The 17,569-nt window shown below is 44.7% G+C and overlaps 1 protein-coding gene across 1 annotated transcript in view; it reads left to right on the forward strand.

The window, feature by feature from the left end:
* Positions 1-17,223, forward strand: part of LOC134965351 (nicotinamide N-methyltransferase-like) — a 32,992-nt gene extending 15,769 nt beyond the window's left edge. Inside the window, exon 3 of the mRNA XM_063941820.1 lies at positions 16,803-17,223. Coding sequence (XP_063797890.1) covers positions 16,803-17,223 — 421 coding nt within the window. The remainder of the gene's footprint in view (positions 1-16,802) is intronic.
* Positions 17,224-17,569: the final 346 nt, after the last annotated feature.

A 17,569-nucleotide genomic window follows, 5' to 3' on the forward strand; every position in this document is an offset into this window, starting at 1 on the left:
ATCTATCTTTCAGAGTGTTGGGGTCAGACAGTTTCCAATGCATCTCTTTTAAGAAGACAACGTCATGGCAAAAAATTTTAAGATGTGTCAGTACCTTTTTTCTCTTTATTGGCGTGTTCAAGCTTCTCCATTCCAAGACAATAACTTAATATTCCATTTAGTGGTTATATGAGATGAGCTAGGTAATGGGGAGATTAATACTAGCCAACTCCATCTCTAGGGAAGATGAACCACAGAAGTGACTTCTTTGGTCCGTCCCAGCGAGCAGACAAAGAAGAAATTCAGAAACCACTAAACAATAAAACAAATAAGTGAGGAGAAATGGTGAATCCAAATCGCAGTGAGATAACAATAACGTACGGAAAATATGACCTGTCAAGTTTAACATATTTTATCAGAACCCAGGGTTACAGCGTCTGAAGCCTCCTCAATATATACAGTGTGTATGTGTGTGTATATATATATATATATTAGAGATGAGCAGGTTCGTTGAGATCTGAACCCCCACGAACTTCACCTATTTTACACGGTTCAAAGGCAGCCTCGGATCTTCCCGCCTTGCTCGGTTAACCCGAGCCCGCCCGAACGTCATTACCCCGCTGTTGTATTCTCGCAAGATTCGTATTGCATATAAAGATCCTCGCGTCACCGCCATTTTCACTCTTGCATTGGAGATGATAGCTAGAGGATGTGGCTGCATTCTCTCAGTTTCTGTGTTCAGTGTGCTGCAAATATCTGTGCTCAGTGTGCTGCAAATATCTACGTTCTCTGCCTGAAAATGCTCCATATCTGTGCTGCATTGTAGTATATAGTAGGAGGACAGTGCAGAATTTTGCTGACCACCAGTATATATATAGCATTACGGTACAGTAGTCCATTTCTCTACCACTGTGTCGTCAAGTATACTATCCATCCATACCTGTGCTGCATTGTAGTTGTGCGCAGTATATGGTAGGAGGACAGTGCAGAAATTTGCTGACCACCAGTATATATATAGCAGTACGGTACAGTAGGCCATTGCTCTACCTCTGTGTCGTCAAGTATACTATCCATCCATACCTTTGCTGCATTGTAGTTGTGCGCAGTATATAGTAGGAGGACAGTGCAGAATTTTGCTGACCACCAGTAGATATATATAGCAGTACGGTACAGTAGGCCATTGCTCTACCTCTGTGTCTTCAAGTATACTATCCATCCATACCTGTGCTGCATTGTAATTGTGCGCAGTATATAGTAGGAGGATAGTGCAGAATTTTGCTGACCACCAGTATATATATAGCAGTACGGTACAGTAGGCCATTGCTCTACATCTGTGTCGTCAAGTATACTATCCATCCATACCTGTGCTGCATTGTAGTTGTGCGCAGTATATAGTAGGAGGACAGTGCAGAATTTTGCTGACCACCAGTATATATATAGCAGTACGGTACAGTAGGCCATTGCTCTACCTCTGTGTCGTCAAGTATACTATCCATCCATATATGTGCTGCATTGTAGTTGTGTGCAGTATATAGTAGGAGGACAGTGCAGAATTTTGCTGACCACCACTATATATATAGCAGTACGGTATAGTAGTCCATTGCTCTACCTCTGTGTCGTCAAGTATACAATCCATATCTGTGCTGCATTGTAGTTGTGAGCAGTATATAGTAGGAGGACAGTGCAGAATTTTGCTGACCACCAGTATATATATAGCAGTACGGTACAGTAGGCCATTGCTATTGATATATTCCTGGCATATAATTCCACACATTAAAAAATGGAGCACAAAAATGTGGAGGGTAAAATAGGGAAAGATCAAGATAAACTTCCACCTCGTGCTGAAGCTGCTGCCACTAGTCATGGCCGAGATGATTAAATGCCATCAACGTCGTCTGCCAAGGCCGATGCCCAATGTCATAGTAGAGAGCATGTAAAATCCAAAATACAAAAGTTCAGTAAAATGACCCCAAAAATCAAAATTAAAAGCGTCTGATCAGAAGCGTAAACTTGCCAATATGCCATGTACGTCACGGAGTGACAAGGAACGGCTGAGGCCCTGGCCTATGTTCATGGCTAGTGGTTCAGCTTCACATGAGGATGGAAGCACTCATCCTTCCGCTAGAAAAATGAAAAGACTTAAGCTGGCAAAAGCACAGCATAGAACTGTACGTTCTTCTAAATCAAAAATCCCCAAGGAGAGTCCAATTGTGTTTGTTGCGATGCCTGACCTTCCCAACACTGGACGGGAAGAGGTGGCACCTTCCAACATTTGCACGCCCCCTGCAAGTGCTGGAAGGAGCACCCGCAGTCCAGTTCCTGATAGTCAAATTGAAGATGTCACTGTTGAAGTACACCAGGATGAGGATATTGGTGTTGCTGGCGCTGAGGAGGAAATTGACAAGGAGGATTCTGATGGTGAGGTGGTTTGTTTAAGTCAGGCACCCGGGGAGACACCTGTTGTCCGTGGGACAAATATGGCCATTGACATGCCTGGTCAAATTACAAAAAAAATCACCTCTTCGGTGTGGAATTATTGTAACAGAAATGCGGACAACAAGTGTCAAGCCATGTGTTGCCTTTGTCAAGCTGTAATAAGTAGGGGTAAGGATATTAACCACCTCGGAACATCCTCCCTTATACGTCACCTGGAGCGCATTCATCAGAAGTCATTGACAAGTTCAAAAACTTTGGGTGACAGCTGAAGCAGTCCACTGACAATTAAATCCCTTCCTCTTGTAACCAAGCTCCTGCAAACCACACCACCAACTCCCTCAGTGTCAATTTCCTCATTAGACATGAAAATCAATAGTCCTGCAGGCCATGTCACTGGCAAGTCTGACGAGTCCTCTCCTGACTGGGATTCCTCCGATGCATCCTTGAGTGTAACGCCTACTGCTGCTGGCGCTGTTGTTGCTACTGGGAGTCGATCGTCATCCCAGAGGGGAAGTCGGAAGACCACTTGTACTACTTCCAGAAAGCAATTGACTGTCCAACAGTCCTTTTGTGAGGAAGATGAAATATTACAGCATTCATCCTGCTGCAAAGCGGATAACTCGGGTCTTGGCAGCTGCGGTGGTATTAAACATGTGTCCGGTATCCACCGTTAATTCACAGGGAAATAGAGAATTGTTTGAGGTACTGTGTTCCCGGTACAAAATACCATCTAGGTTCTATTTCTCTAGGCAGGCGATACCGAGAATGTACACAGACCTCAGAAAAAGAGTCACCAGTGTCCTAAAAAATGCAGTTGTACCCAATGTCCACTTAACCACGGACATGTGGACAAGTGCAGCAGGGCAGACTCAGGACTATATGACTGTGACAGCCCACTGGGTAGATGTAATGCCTCCCGCAGCAAGAACAGCAGCGGCGGCACCAGTAGCAGCATCTCGCAAACACCAACTCGTTCCTAGGAAGGCAACGCTTTGTATCACCGCTTTCCATAAGAGGCACACAGCTGACAACCTCTTACGGAAACTGAGGAACATCATCGCAGAATGGCTTACCCCAATTGGACTCTCCAGGGGATTTGTGACATCGGACAACGCCACCAATATTGTGCGTGCATTGCATCTGGGCAAATTTCAGCATGTCCCATGTTTTGCACATACATTAAATTTGGTGGTGCAGAATTTTTTGAAAAATGACAGGGGCGTGCAAGAGATGCTGTCGGTGGTCCGAAGAATTGCGGGCCACTTTCGGCATGCAGCCACCGCATGCCGAAGACTGGAGCACCAGCAAACACTCCTGAACCTGCCCCACCATCATCTGAAGAAAGAGGTGGTAACGAGGTGGAATTCAACAATCTATATGCTTCAGAGGATGGAGGAGCAGCAAAAGGCCATTCAAGCCTATACATTTGCCTACAATATAGGCAAAGGAGGGGGAATGCACCTGACTCAAGCGCAGTGGAGAATGATTTCAACGTTGTGCAAGGTTCTGCAACCCTTTGAACTTGCCACACGTGAAGTCAGTTCAGACACTGCCAGCCTGAGTCAGGTCATTCCCCTCATCAGGCTTTTGCAGAAGTAGCTGGAGAGATTGAAGGAGGAGCTAAAACAGAGCGATTCCGCTAGGCATGTGGGACTTGTGGATGGAGCCCTTAATTCGCTTAAACAGGATTCACGGGTGGTCAATCTGTTGAAATCAGAGCACTACATTTTGGCCACCGTGCTCGATCCTAGGTTTAAAGCCTACGTTGTATCTCTCTTTCCGGCAGACACAAGTGTGCAGAGGTGCAAAGACCTGCTGTAGAGACACTTGTCAAGTCAAACGGAACGTGACCTGTCTACAGCTCCTCCTTCACATTCTCCCGCAACTGGGGCAGCGCGGAAAAGGCTAAGAATTCCGAGCCCACCCGTTGGCGGTGATGCAGGGCAGTCTGGAGCGAGTGCTGACATCTGGTCTGGACTGAAGGACCTGCCAACGATTACTGACATGTCGTCTACTGTCACTGCATATGATTCTGTCACCATTGAAAGAATGGTGGAGGATTATATGAGTGACCGCATCCAAGTAGGCACGTCAGACAGTCCGTACGTATACTGGCAGGAAAAAGAGGCAATTTGGAGGCCCGTGCACAAACTGGCTTTATTTTAAATAAGTTGCCCCCCCACTCCAGTGTGTACTCCAAAAGAGTGTTTAGTGCAGACGGTAGCCTTGTCAGCAATCGGCTTACGAGGTTACTTCCAGAAAATGTGGAGAAGATGATGTTCATCAAAATGAATTATAATCTATTCCTCCTTGGAGACATTCACCAGAAATTGCCTCCAGAAAGTACACAGGGACCTGAGATGGTGGATTCCAGTGGGGACGAATTGATAATCTGTGAGGAGGGGGATGTACACAGTGAAAGGGGTGAGGAATCTGACGATGAGGAGGAGGTGGACATCTTGCCTCTGTAGAGCCAGTTTGTGCAAGGAGAGATTGATTGCTTCTATTTTGGTGGGGGCCCAAACCAACCAGTCATTTCAGTCACAGTCGTGTGGCAGACCCTGTCGCTGAAATGATGGGTTTGTTAAAGTGTGCATGTCCTGTTTATACAACATAAGGGTGGGTGGGAGGGCCCAAGGACAATTCCATCTCGCACCTTTTTATTCTTTAATTTATCTTTGCATCATGTGATGTTTGGGGCCAATTTTTTTTAAGTGCCATCCTGTCTGATACTGCAGTGCCACTCCTAGATGGGCCAGGTGTTTATGCCAGCCACTTGGGTCACTTAGCTTAGTCATCCAGCGACCTCGGTGCAAATTTTAGGACTAAAAATAATATTGTTAGGTGTTCAGAATAGACTGGAAATGAGTGGAAATTATGGTTATTGAGGTTAATAATACTATGGGATCAAAATGACCCCCAAATTCTATGATTTAAGCTGTTTTTGAGGGTTTTTTGAAAAAAACAAACACCCGAACCCAAAACACACCTGAATCTGACAAAAAAATTTCAGGGAGGTTTTGCCAAAACGCGTCCGAATCCAAAACACAGCCGCGGAACCGAATCCACAACCAAAACACAAAACCCGAAAAATTTCCGGTGCACATCACTAATATATATATATATATATATATATATATAATTACCAATGTCTTATGAAGAAGAGCAAGGCAGCACTCCCAGGTAAGTCCAAAAACTTGTTTACTACAGAATCCAGGGCTTGAAACTAGGATTTTTGCCATCCGGGGCAAGTCAGTAATTTGGCGTCCCCCATGCACGCACACACACACTTTGGAACCATGTCAAAAACACAGTAATAAACAGTTGGCAAAGTGACAACCAGCACCGTCAGGGTTCATCCAACACACATTTTTTAGGAAAATGGATAGGAACACAAGAAAACAAACATGTACCTTAGTTGGAGTATTGTGGGGGACTCTGACTGGCCAACTGCTGTAGGACTACTAAGCCGTTTGCCAGTCAGGACCTAGGACCAATTAAAGAGGAGGAGTACCAACTTTCTGGGGAGAGGGGGGCATAATATGGGTTATCCTTGATGCAGAAAGGAGTCCCTAGGACTGGCTGGTGGTATAAACTTGCAATCACTATATATATACTGTATATCACTACTCTGGGGGGGGGGGGGACTCCAACTGGCCAACTGCTGTAGGACTACAAAGCCCTGCATGCAAGTTGGGAACTAGGACTATTCTTTGGGAGGCAGCAGCTGTCCTGGTGTATAGAGACTTCACCTCAGTGCCCAGACTAATTATCGGCTGCTGCTGCTTCCTCTTAACGTGTCCTCCTCTGGTGGAGCTGCCATGCAGGAAGGAGAGGCCCTGAGGAACAGGGCTGGGGGAAGACATAATTTACACAGACACATGAGTGTGTGAATGGCCACCCCCGCCCCATTCATAAGTGTTCTAGTTGCCGGTGGGGTTGGTTTCCCAGGAGTCCACATAGGTGGTACAGGGGAGTGGGGACCTGCAGCAAGGGTTCTGAGACCCGGCAGTAGGTTGCCCCTTATGGCCCTGTCCTCCTCTGGTGGAGCTGAGCGTGGGAAGGAGGAGGCATTGGGGAACAGGACTGGGGACTGCCATCGCTTACACAGGCATAAGAATGTGTCAGTGGCCATGTACCAGTTCTTGGGAAATGAAAGGGGGCAGCTGGAGAGTCCTTGGTCACTGCCCCTGCCCCATTCATTAGCGTTCTAGTTGCCATTGTAGGGGGAGTTTAGTGGTGGTGCTGGGGAGCGGGTACCTGCAGTGAGGGTTCTTGGACCCTGGAGGAAGGAGGGATGGCAGAGAACCCATCTCTACGCCCTCTCCGATTCTGCACCCAGGGCACTTGGCCCTTTAGCCCCCCCAGTTGCGGCCATGCAGAATCAACATAGTAATCGGGTGCGTCAACGTTTTAAAGCACGCAGGACTTTAACAAAGTGTATACAGGAGAAACACAACACAAAACACATGTAAAAGTCCTACCTTTATACAAATGGGTCCTCCGTTATTTTGGCTGACTGAGACGTTAGTCGCGATCGGGCATATGCAGCATGCCTGGGCGCAAGGAGGCGCACCTAGTCAAAGGGAGGCACACAGAGCATTTGGCGTTACCTTTGAGTGTAATACCTAAGATCATCCACCAGATGTCACTTTTTAAAATCACCAATGTGCATGCGTGTGGTCTCCATTAAAATAGAATACTGAACTACAACGTAAGAACTACTTTACTGGTGCTTCTCATTACGCTACATTATGCTACAGTATGTCATACAGTATATAACAGTATATACAGTTCAGGTGCAAGTAGTACAGCATATACAGATGCAAACAAACGTATTACAGATACAGTATGGTCTATTGATGTTAGGGATATGTGAGCATCCAAAACCTGTAGTATTAAGTATAATGGAGGAGAGATAAAAGCTCCTCTCTAAGTTCCTGGATGCCAAATCACTGTGTGAATAGTTTATACAGACGCAAATGAACGTGTTAAAACACTTGTGTATGCAGACGCAACTAATGTGTGAAAGGAATAATGTAGCTCATTGACTTTACAGTATGTACAGTGCACTAAATGAGTGTCCGAGTCCCCTAACGGCATAAACGAACACCAATGGGAAGGAATCGCTGTTGCATTACTTTTACACATGAACTTGTATATCTTCCATGCAGCGCCGTAGGCTAGCGGTGAAGGCTCCAACCTCCCACGCTGAGGGTCCCGGGATTGATTCCCAAAGTGCCAATCTATTTCCCCCTGACATTCACTTTATTCATTTTTTTTTCTGTGTAATTTATTGCAAAAAAATTCAATGGAAGGGTGCACACAGGTTTCACATAAATCAGGGTAAATCTGCAGGAGCACTCATTCCGTTATGTAACAGCAGTAATGAGCAGCTGTAGACATACCAGTAAATATAAATGAGTGTATTCTGACGCAACTAACTGTTCGAGCAGCACAGTACTGTAGATCGTCGGCATTAGAGAATCTCTGTTGTACTTTATACAACTCAGTAATTTACTAAGAATTTGTATTCTCAATCACTGCCGACAATAGCCAAACACTGCCGGGAAAGCATAGAATTCGTAAAAAAAGGAGCTTTCAAATAGACCTGCTTTTTGCTGACATGTTCAGATAGTCATGCACGGATCAGTGAGATCCGTGCATGCTTCTCTGTGGAAAAGGGTCAGAAATAGTTAAAAAAAAAAAAAAAAATGACTGGGGTTTCCCCTCCTAAGCATAACCATCCTCGGGCTCCTTGAGCCAGTCCTGGTAGTTTAAAAACCGGGAAAAAATTGACTGGGGTCCCCCTGTATTTAGAGAACCAGCATTGGGTTCTTGGGCCGGCCCTGGTTCCACAAATATGGGGGACAAAAGATGTAGGGGAACCCCCGTATTTTTAAAACCAGCACCGGGATCCACTAGCCAGAGAAATAATGCCACAGCTGGGGGACACATTTTTTTAGGTCCCTGTGGCCATGACATTACCACTCCCAACTAGTCACCCCTGGTCGAGGTACCCTTGGGGAGCTGGGATCCCTTAAATCAAGGGGTCCAACACTCCAAGCATCCAAGGGCCAGGGGTGAATCCCGAGGCTGTCCCCCCCCATTCATGGAACCCCTTTAGTTGTGTGGAGTGGGATTTTTTTTTATCGACCCTTTGGATTACTACATGACCGAAGAGGACTGAGCTTCACTGGATGGTCCATAGGTATAATTTTATTCCTTACAGGTACCCCGTGGATTCTACTGGACAAGTGGACGTGGTTCTCGGCGTGGGATGTAGGTAAGTATGTATGAGTGTAAAAGTGTGTTTAAATAAAATTATACTTTCAAGGTGTTTGTGTTTTGTTTTTATTTGGGTATTTTTTTGTGGTAGAACTACAGGTACCAGCGGGCCCGTTATTTTCCCGCATGCAGGTAATTGTGGCTCCCCAAGTACCAGCTTGCAGGGGAGGCTTGCTGGAAGTTGTAGTTCTACGACAAAAAACAATATTCTTTATTTTACAAAAACAAAGGCTATCAGCCCTCCATTTACTGCCCAGGGATGGGGGGACAGCCTCGGGCTTCACCCCAGGTCCTTGGGTACCTGGTGAGGGGGACCCCTTGATTTAAGGCGTCCCCATTCCCCCAGGGTACCCTGGACAGGGGTGGCTAGTTGGTAGGGTAATGCCATGGTCGCAGGGACCAGTACAAAAGTGTCCCCCGGCTGTGGCATTACCTCTCTGGCTAGTGGAGCACGGTGCTGGTTTTAAAAATATGGAGGACCCCTACATCTTTTGTCCACCATATTTTTGGAACCAGGACCAGACACAGAGCCCGCTGCTGACTGGCTAAATACGGGGAACCCTTTCCAATTTTTTTCATGGTATTTAAACAACCAGAGCCGGCTAAAAGAGCCCGAGGCTGGTTATGCTTAGGAGGGGGACCACACGCAAAACTTTTTTTAACACTTTTAACTCTTTTTACTCTTTTAATACTGTATACAATGAAGCCCTGCACGGATCTCACTGATCCGGACTGGCTTCATTGTGTTATGTCCAGCATAACACAATGATGGGGGATGGAGGTAGGAGGAGGCAGTGGGAAGGGGGATGGGGGTAGGGGGAGGCTGTGGAAAATACTGTGTTTTGCGATATGAGTGTCCGAGTTCCCTGACAGCATAAAGGGGAGAGGGAAGGGTGAGGGGGGAGGTGGGGAATAACTAGCGGAGGTCAGAGACGCTGTTGAAAAAATTAATTGTCTGTTGGTGACCCAAAAAAAGAAACCAATAAATCAATAAATAAAAGTAGTGTGGACAGACACAAAAGAACGTGTTAAAGCAATGGTCCATTGACGTTCTGTTTATGTGAGCTATTAAATTGAATTCAATAAAAATGGACATAAAGCTTAATAATTCCGGTTCTGAGGGTCCAATCGGATCAGAATCAGGTTGTTATGGAAGGGGAGACAATTAGCTTCTAGATTATACAAACGCCAAGTTTCTGTGACCCCACAAAGCTCATGGCAAGCATCAGAACCCATAGTGGGTCTGAATTTATGGACTTATTATAGTCTATGGGAAAATGGGTCCAATTTGCATACTGAAATCTCTGGTTCTGGGTGTACGAGAGACTCAGGACTGGTACCATACAAAAGAGGAGACTCCAGGATTTTGGGGCAGACCACAAGTTTATGTGACACTGCAAAGGGAAACTGCAAGCAACCATGTGTTGGGTACCCTCCAACTGTCCGCCCAGCTTGCACGGGATGCAGGGTTTCTGGCTAGATAGAAAATACTGTACAGAAATGCTAAGAATGTAATTTGGCATCCAGGAACTTAGGGAGGAGCTTTTATCTCTCTCCATTATACTTAGATATATTACACCTGCCGCTGTACCTTACAAGCTTTTCATCCTATTTAGTACTCTAAAAGAACATACTGTACAGAAATACTAAGGATGGTTATTTGGCATCCAGGAACTTAGGAAGGAGCTTTTATCTCTCGCCATTATACTTAGAAACATTACACTTGCCGCTGTATGTTACAAGCTGTTCGTGCTATTTAGTACTCTAATAGAACATACTGTACAGAGATACTAAGTATGGTGATTTGGCATCCAGGAACGTTACAAGCTGTTAGTGCTATTTAGTACTCTAATAGAACATACTGTTCAGAGATACTAAGGATGGTCATTTGGCATCCAGGAACTTAGGGAGGAGCTTTTATTTCTCTCCATTAAACTAAGAAATATTACACCTGCCGCTGTATGTTACAAGCTGTTTGTGCTATTCAGTACTCTATTAGAACTTACTGTACAGAGATACTAAGGAAGGTGATTTGGCATCCATGAACTAAGGGAGGAGCTTTAATCTCTCTCCATTATACTTAGAAATATTACACCTGCCGCTGTACGTTACAAGCTTTTCATCCTATTTAGTACTCTAATAGAACATAATGTACAGAGATACTAAGGACGGTGATTTGGCATCCAGGAACTTAGGGAGAAGCTTTTATATCTCTCCATTATACTAAGAAATATTACACTTGCCGTTGTATGTTACAAGCTGTTTGTGCTATTTAGTACTCTAATAGAACATACTGTACAGAGAAACTGTACTAAGGACGGTGATTTGGCATCCTGGAACGTTACAAGCTGTACATGCTATTTAGTACTCTAATAGAACATACTGTACAGAGATACTAAGGATAGTCATTTGGCATCCAGGAACTTAGGGAGGAGCTTTTATCTCTCTCCATTATACTTATAAATATTATACTTGCCGCTGTATGTTACAAGCTGTTTGTTCTATTTTGTACTGTAATAGAACATACTGTACAGAGACACTAATTGCGGTGACTTGGCATCCAGGAACTTAGGGAGGAGCTTTTATCTCTCTCCATTATACTTATAAATATTATACTTGCCGCTGTACGTTACAAGCTGTCCGTGCTATTAAGAACTCTAATAGAACATACTGTATAGAGATTGGCATCCAGGAACTTAGGGAGGAGCTTTTATCTCTCTCTATTATACTTAGAAAGATAACAATGGAGAAAGATTAAAAGCTCCTCCCTAAGTTCCTGGATGCCAAATGCTCCTGCTTTCATATTTTCAGCACGTTACCATGGTAATGGTTCATTAGTGATGTACGTACTCAATTAGATGACGTCACCTTACAGAGCTGCAGCAGGGAGGATGAGCAGTCCTGGCCCTGATGTCATCATTAACATGTGGTGTGCACATATAAAGGTATGTTTGTTTTTTCATTGTATTATCCTGATGACATGGGGGGTCATTCCGACCTGATCGCTCGCTGAAGTTTATTGCAGTGCAGCGATCTGGTTGGAACTGCGCATGCACCGGAGCCGCAGTGCGCCGGCACATGCCAGACGGCTGAAGGCCGTCATTGCCCAGCAATCACCTCTGAGGCAGAGGCTGTCACTGGGTGGGAGTGGGCTGGATGGCGGCGTCAAGCCGCCATTTAGGGGTCACGGGCCAGCCAACGCAGTCGTGGTCTGACCATTGGGGGGGTGGGCCGCAGCGTCTGCATAACATCACACGCTGCCGCTGCAACCTGGGGCAGTGAAGAGGTTCTCCCGGCCAGCTGCAGGAGCTGCGCTTGCTGGGAGTAACTCCTGAGATACAAAAGCATCGCCGCTGTGCGATGCTTTTGCATTTCTGTGGGGGGAATGGGGGGGTGGCACTGACATGTGGGGCGAACTAGCCCTGTACTGGGCGTCCCCCCACATGTCTGAGTGCCTGATCGTAGCTGTGCTAAATTTAGCACAGCTATGATCAACTAGGAATAACCCCAATAGTCATAATATTGAAACGTTGATCAAAAGTCCACAGACTTCAGTGTTGTTATTACAAGCATCTTCCACACCTCTGCATGATGTGTGTGTGTGTGTATGTGTGTGTGTGTGTGTGTGTGTGTGTGTGTGTGTGTATGTGTGTGTGTATGTATATGTATATATATATATATATATATATATATATATATATGTCTATATGGGGTCGCACTCGCACAAAAACTGTCAGGCATCAACTGGGTTGACTCCCAAGAAGTCCAGGGTTTGAGTGCAGACATCCACATATAGAAAGCCAAATTAAAGGGGCACTCACCAGAAAATTTTGCACTTAAAAAAGCATTGATTTTAATTCATACTTATCAGAACATCTCAAAAGAATGGTTCAATTGACGTTTCGATCCCTCTGGATCATCATCAGGATATACAACAAACACCGTTCTTACAGTGGATTACATCTGTTGATATGCACCAGTGGGTCTTCTTTTAATCAAAGTAAATAATACTAAAGTGAAAATTGAACTGAGTGATATCAATTCACACTTTATTATAACTAAGAAAGATAAACAAGTTATAGCTTCCATTAGATGGTCAAGCAATACAGGTTAATCCACTGGCGTATTTATAATGGGTGCAGTGTGTGCAGTGGGTGTAAGGAAGAGTATCACAGGGCCACATGTAATAGCGTCCAGTTTCAGGATTTGACTATTTTATTGATAAAACCCCTGTGGATAAATCACTGAGATATCACAAACTCTCCAACCCTGAGACTATTAGATGTTGCCCATAATGTTCATAAATTCACCAATAATTGTATTTTTTATATTGGAACCCTAAACTGTCCCTTCTGTCTAATATGAATCTTTGTGTAAAAAACAATATAGAACTGCATAAGTTATTACTGCTCCCAGGTATACATATAGGGCTCCACACTCACTGTATGGCAGGACCCTTCTTATCAGAATTTTGGTTCAAGTAATTTCCAAAATGCTGTAATCATAACTTGGAAATATAATTAACTTAACACATTTCTCTGTTTGTGTTAAGATTGGTCTAAAATTATGCATTCTGGTAAAAATAGGATGAGCACCCTGTATACTTCCATGTGCACCTCTGGGACAGCTATTACACTTAATCCTCAAAATAAAATAAAAAACATTTCCCAGATGACTTCCGCACCCCCACATCAGCCATTTGCATTTCACAATACCACTATATACTGCTATTTCTTCCATATGAAACTAAGACACTGTCCTGACCAGAAAACTCCCCCACATGCCCTCAAATCACAACTGGACACACATGCCCCCACATGCATGCACATGAGGTTAATGAGTGCTTGGGGATAATGGATTAAAAGGTGCTGGGTGGGGTGTAATTTGTGCTGTGAGGGGGTAATGCATGGTTGGGGATTGGGGGAAGTTAATGGGTGCCTACAGTGTGGAATAATGTGTAAATGGGTGCTGTAAGGGTGAATTCATTAATGGGTGCTGGCAGTGTGGACAAATGTGTAAATGGGTGTTGTGAGGGTGAATTAATTAATGGGTGCTGACAGTGTGGACAAATGTGTAAATGGGTGCTGTGAGGGTGAATTGATAAATGGATGTGCATATGACAAATGACTCCCAACCCAGTGTCATAGACTTTGGTAAAGACATAAGTGTGGTTTTGTGTAAATAGATTGATGGAGTGAATTAGGGTGTTAGGGGCAGTACTGAAAAGCTTTTCTTAGTGCACCTAGAAACCACGCACCAGCCCTGACCACTTGCCACATATAATTGCACATGACACAAATTTCTCCCACTAACACAAAAGTCTGAGACCCACATGTACTGTATGAAAGAGGTTACGCGATTAAGAAATCTGATGCTCTGATCATGTTCCATCTTATTCTCTGTTTTAGAATTGATTCTAGCTGGGTTTTAAGCAGAGAATACGTCTGTGCAATGGAATAAAGCTGGAAGAAGCTGAGTGTTTTAGATAGTGGTACCCAATGGCCACCTGTTCTGCACCACTGCCCAGGAGTGGATTTACCACTAGGCAACCCAGGCAGCCTCTTATGGCCCATGGAGTAGCAGGGGGCCAGCCATGGCTGCCGAAGGTGATGCAGCAGAAAGAGCTGCAGAGAACCTCAGTGTTTGCAGAATTCTTCTGAGCCGGCCAGTCCCCAGCAGGCTGATAGCACACACCGATTGCACAGGACAGCTACTACTGGGGGTGTAAGCACAAGGGCACACTCACAGCCCACTCTTTCCATTTAGTAGTGTCTCCTCCTCTCCTGCACAGCGCTGTATGTATCACACACACAGAGATAGGGAGAGAGGAGCAGAGAGGACAGAGATGTGTGCTGCCAGACGGGGGATAGTAGCTTCATTCTAGTGAGTGCAGCTGCCTTCACCTTGTGAAGCAAAAGAGCTTCACAATCAGTGTGTGAGGGCAAGGGGCAATGTCGACGATGGCTGGGCATGGGGGGGGATTGGGGTGTAAGTGGAGATGGAAGAGTATGTGAGGTGAGGGCCCCAGGCCCGTCATTACCCGCTCCGCAAATGGATGCAAAGCAGGAAGGCACCAGGCTGGAGAGGTGCTCTCCGTGCTCTAAATCCCTGTACTGAGCTGATGACCCTGCTGCCAGCAACTGCTGCGCCTGTCACACTCTACAATACAGGCAGTGTGTCCACCTCCCCTGTGACAGGCTGTGTGCAGACCTAAAAGGGGGCAGAGCTACACAGGAATAAGGGGCGGATCTACACAGGACCAGGCTGCAGACTGCAACACAGGAGGATGAGCTGCAAGACTTCATTAGGTAAGTGTCTGGAAAGAGAGTGAGTGAGTGACTGTGTGTGTGTGTGTGTGTGTGTATATATATATATGTGTATATGTATGTGTGTATGTGTGACTGTGTATGGATGCAATGTATGTATGTGTGTGCATGTGCTGTGTGTATCTGTGTGCGTGTATGTGTGACTATGCAGCATAATGTGTGTAAGCATCACTGTTACAGGGGGTATTATGTATGTAAGCATCACTGGTACATGGGGGCGTTATGTGTGTAAGCATCACTGGTACAGGGGGTGTTACATGTGTTTGCATCACTGGTACAGGGGCGTTACGTGTGTTTGCGTCACTGTTACAGGGGGGGCGTTACGTGTGTAAGCATCACTGGTACAGGGGGCGTTACGTGTGTTTGCGTCACTGTTACAGGGGGGGCGTTACGTGTGTAAGCATCACTACTACAGGGGGCGTTACATGTGTAAGCACCACTGCAACGTGTGTAGGCATCACTGCTACATGAGGCGTTCCATGTGTAAGCGTCACTGCTACAGGGGGCGTTCCATGTGTAAGCGTCACTGCTACAGGGGGCGTTCCATGTGTAAGCGTCACTGCTACAGGGGGCGTTATATGTGTAAGTGTCACTACTGCAGGGTGGCTTTATGTGTGTAAGCCTCACTACTACAGGGTGTACTAGCAGGGAGCCCACAAAGGGACTAGTTGCCAGAAGACTGGATGCTACTGTCGGTATAGTGACAGTCGGCATCATGTCTGCTGGAATATCGTATGTATCCCCAGACACCAACATGCAGCAGTGGGAGGTCGTGTGTGTGTGTGTGTGTGTGTGTGGGGGGGGGGGGGGAGGTTGGAGGATGGGTTGGGGGGAGGGGGGGGGGGGTTGGAGGATGGGTTGTGGGGAGGGTTTGGCTTGGATCCAGATTTCAAGTGGTTTTGCTGGTGCTAAATAATGCAATCCTAACCAGCTTATAAAAAGGTTAAGACATATTTGTTACTGTAGTTTTGCTTTGTGGCATGTACGTTTTGAAATAATGAACTTTGAAATGTGTGTAAAATGTGAAAGATAAATACATGTAATGTTTTTGTGCCTAAGTATATGATTTTTATTTTTCCCTGTTCAGTCATTACAGGATTGCCTGCGTGCTACAAATAGGGGAGGAGGTATAGGGACTGGTGGCCTGCTCCAAAAAATGAGCACTAATGCCCCATACAGGCCAGTAAACAGTGACCAATAGTCACAGTTTCCAGTGTTTGGCATTGTTAGTCTTTACAGAACTACTTTAATGGGAATGTAAAACTGGGGTATTAGTATGTAAAACTAGCACAAGTTTAGTTACTGCAATTATGCAAGGGATTGATCATTAATTTAATAACTGTTGACTGAATTTTCCTTCCAATGTACTCTGGATGGGCAGTAGCAAATTTATGTCTAGACAACAAAGCCGGGTGCTTACTGACAGCAATGACAATATATTGTTATGGATTGTTTGAGGTAGTGGGGCCCCAAATCGGTGCCTTGCTTAGGGCCTCCGTGAGGTTTAAATTCGTTTCTGCCACTGCTATATAAAATGCACCTGAAAGATTCAAACGGTTGTCTGATTGAAAGTACAGTATAGAATAATGCCCAATCTCCACCACCTTTGAGGAACCATTCCATAAAACAAATAATGCCTCCCTAAATTTTACTTTCCCACACAATGAATCTCCATTAAAAATCCTGTCCCATAAAACTACTGTACTGTATATCTAATTTCTCATATGGCTAGTCCTAGATACTAATGGACCGTATTGTGCTTGTATATTTCAGTGACCAGTGTCAGGACAAAGACATGACATTGAAGACAGCAATAACAAAGATCATGAAATGTGACACTGACAAAGAGAATCTCACAGACCCGGAGGTGCTCCCACCAGCAGACTGTGTCATCAGTACAGCTTTCTTGGAATTCATCAGCAAAGACCAAGATGATTATATAATGAATTTCCGGAAATTTGTGAAGCTACTAAAACCTGAAGGATACCTGATATTGATGGGGCTTTTAAATACAAGTTATATGATGGTTGGGCAGGACAAGGTACATATGTTCAAATATAATGAGAAATTTGTAAGAAAAGTTCTCGCTGATGAAGGGTTTATTATTGACCACTGTGCAGTGCACAAAAGAACCACAGTGAGTGACCTTACTAACTATGAGGCAGTTATATGTATCACAGCTCATAGAGAGTAATAAGGGCCTGATTCTGAGTTGCACGCTGTGTCAGGTGCAGTTGAGTGTTTAATTTTTACTGCGTATGCATCTAAATAGCAATACGCATGCATCCTGATAGTGCTTGTTCAGAGTCAAAATACAAAAGGAGAGAGAAAAAAAGAATGTCTCTTCACTGGCGCGCAAGAAATAATAAAAAATTAACTTTTATTATATTCGTTAAGAGTGTCCAAACACGAGATAAAGACAATACAATGCGACAAAAAATACACTTATTGTGAATAAAGTGCTCAATAAAGTGACATTTAAAACCAAGGCACGCTACCTGTGTTGTATCTTTATTTATCAAATGATTTGAATATAGTTA

Source organism: Pseudophryne corroboree, chromosome 10 (genome assembly GCF_028390025.1).
Source record: "Pseudophryne corroboree isolate aPseCor3 chromosome 10, aPseCor3.hap2, whole genome shotgun sequence".
Lineage (NCBI taxonomy): Eukaryota > Metazoa > Chordata > Amphibia > Anura > Myobatrachidae > Pseudophryne > Pseudophryne corroboree.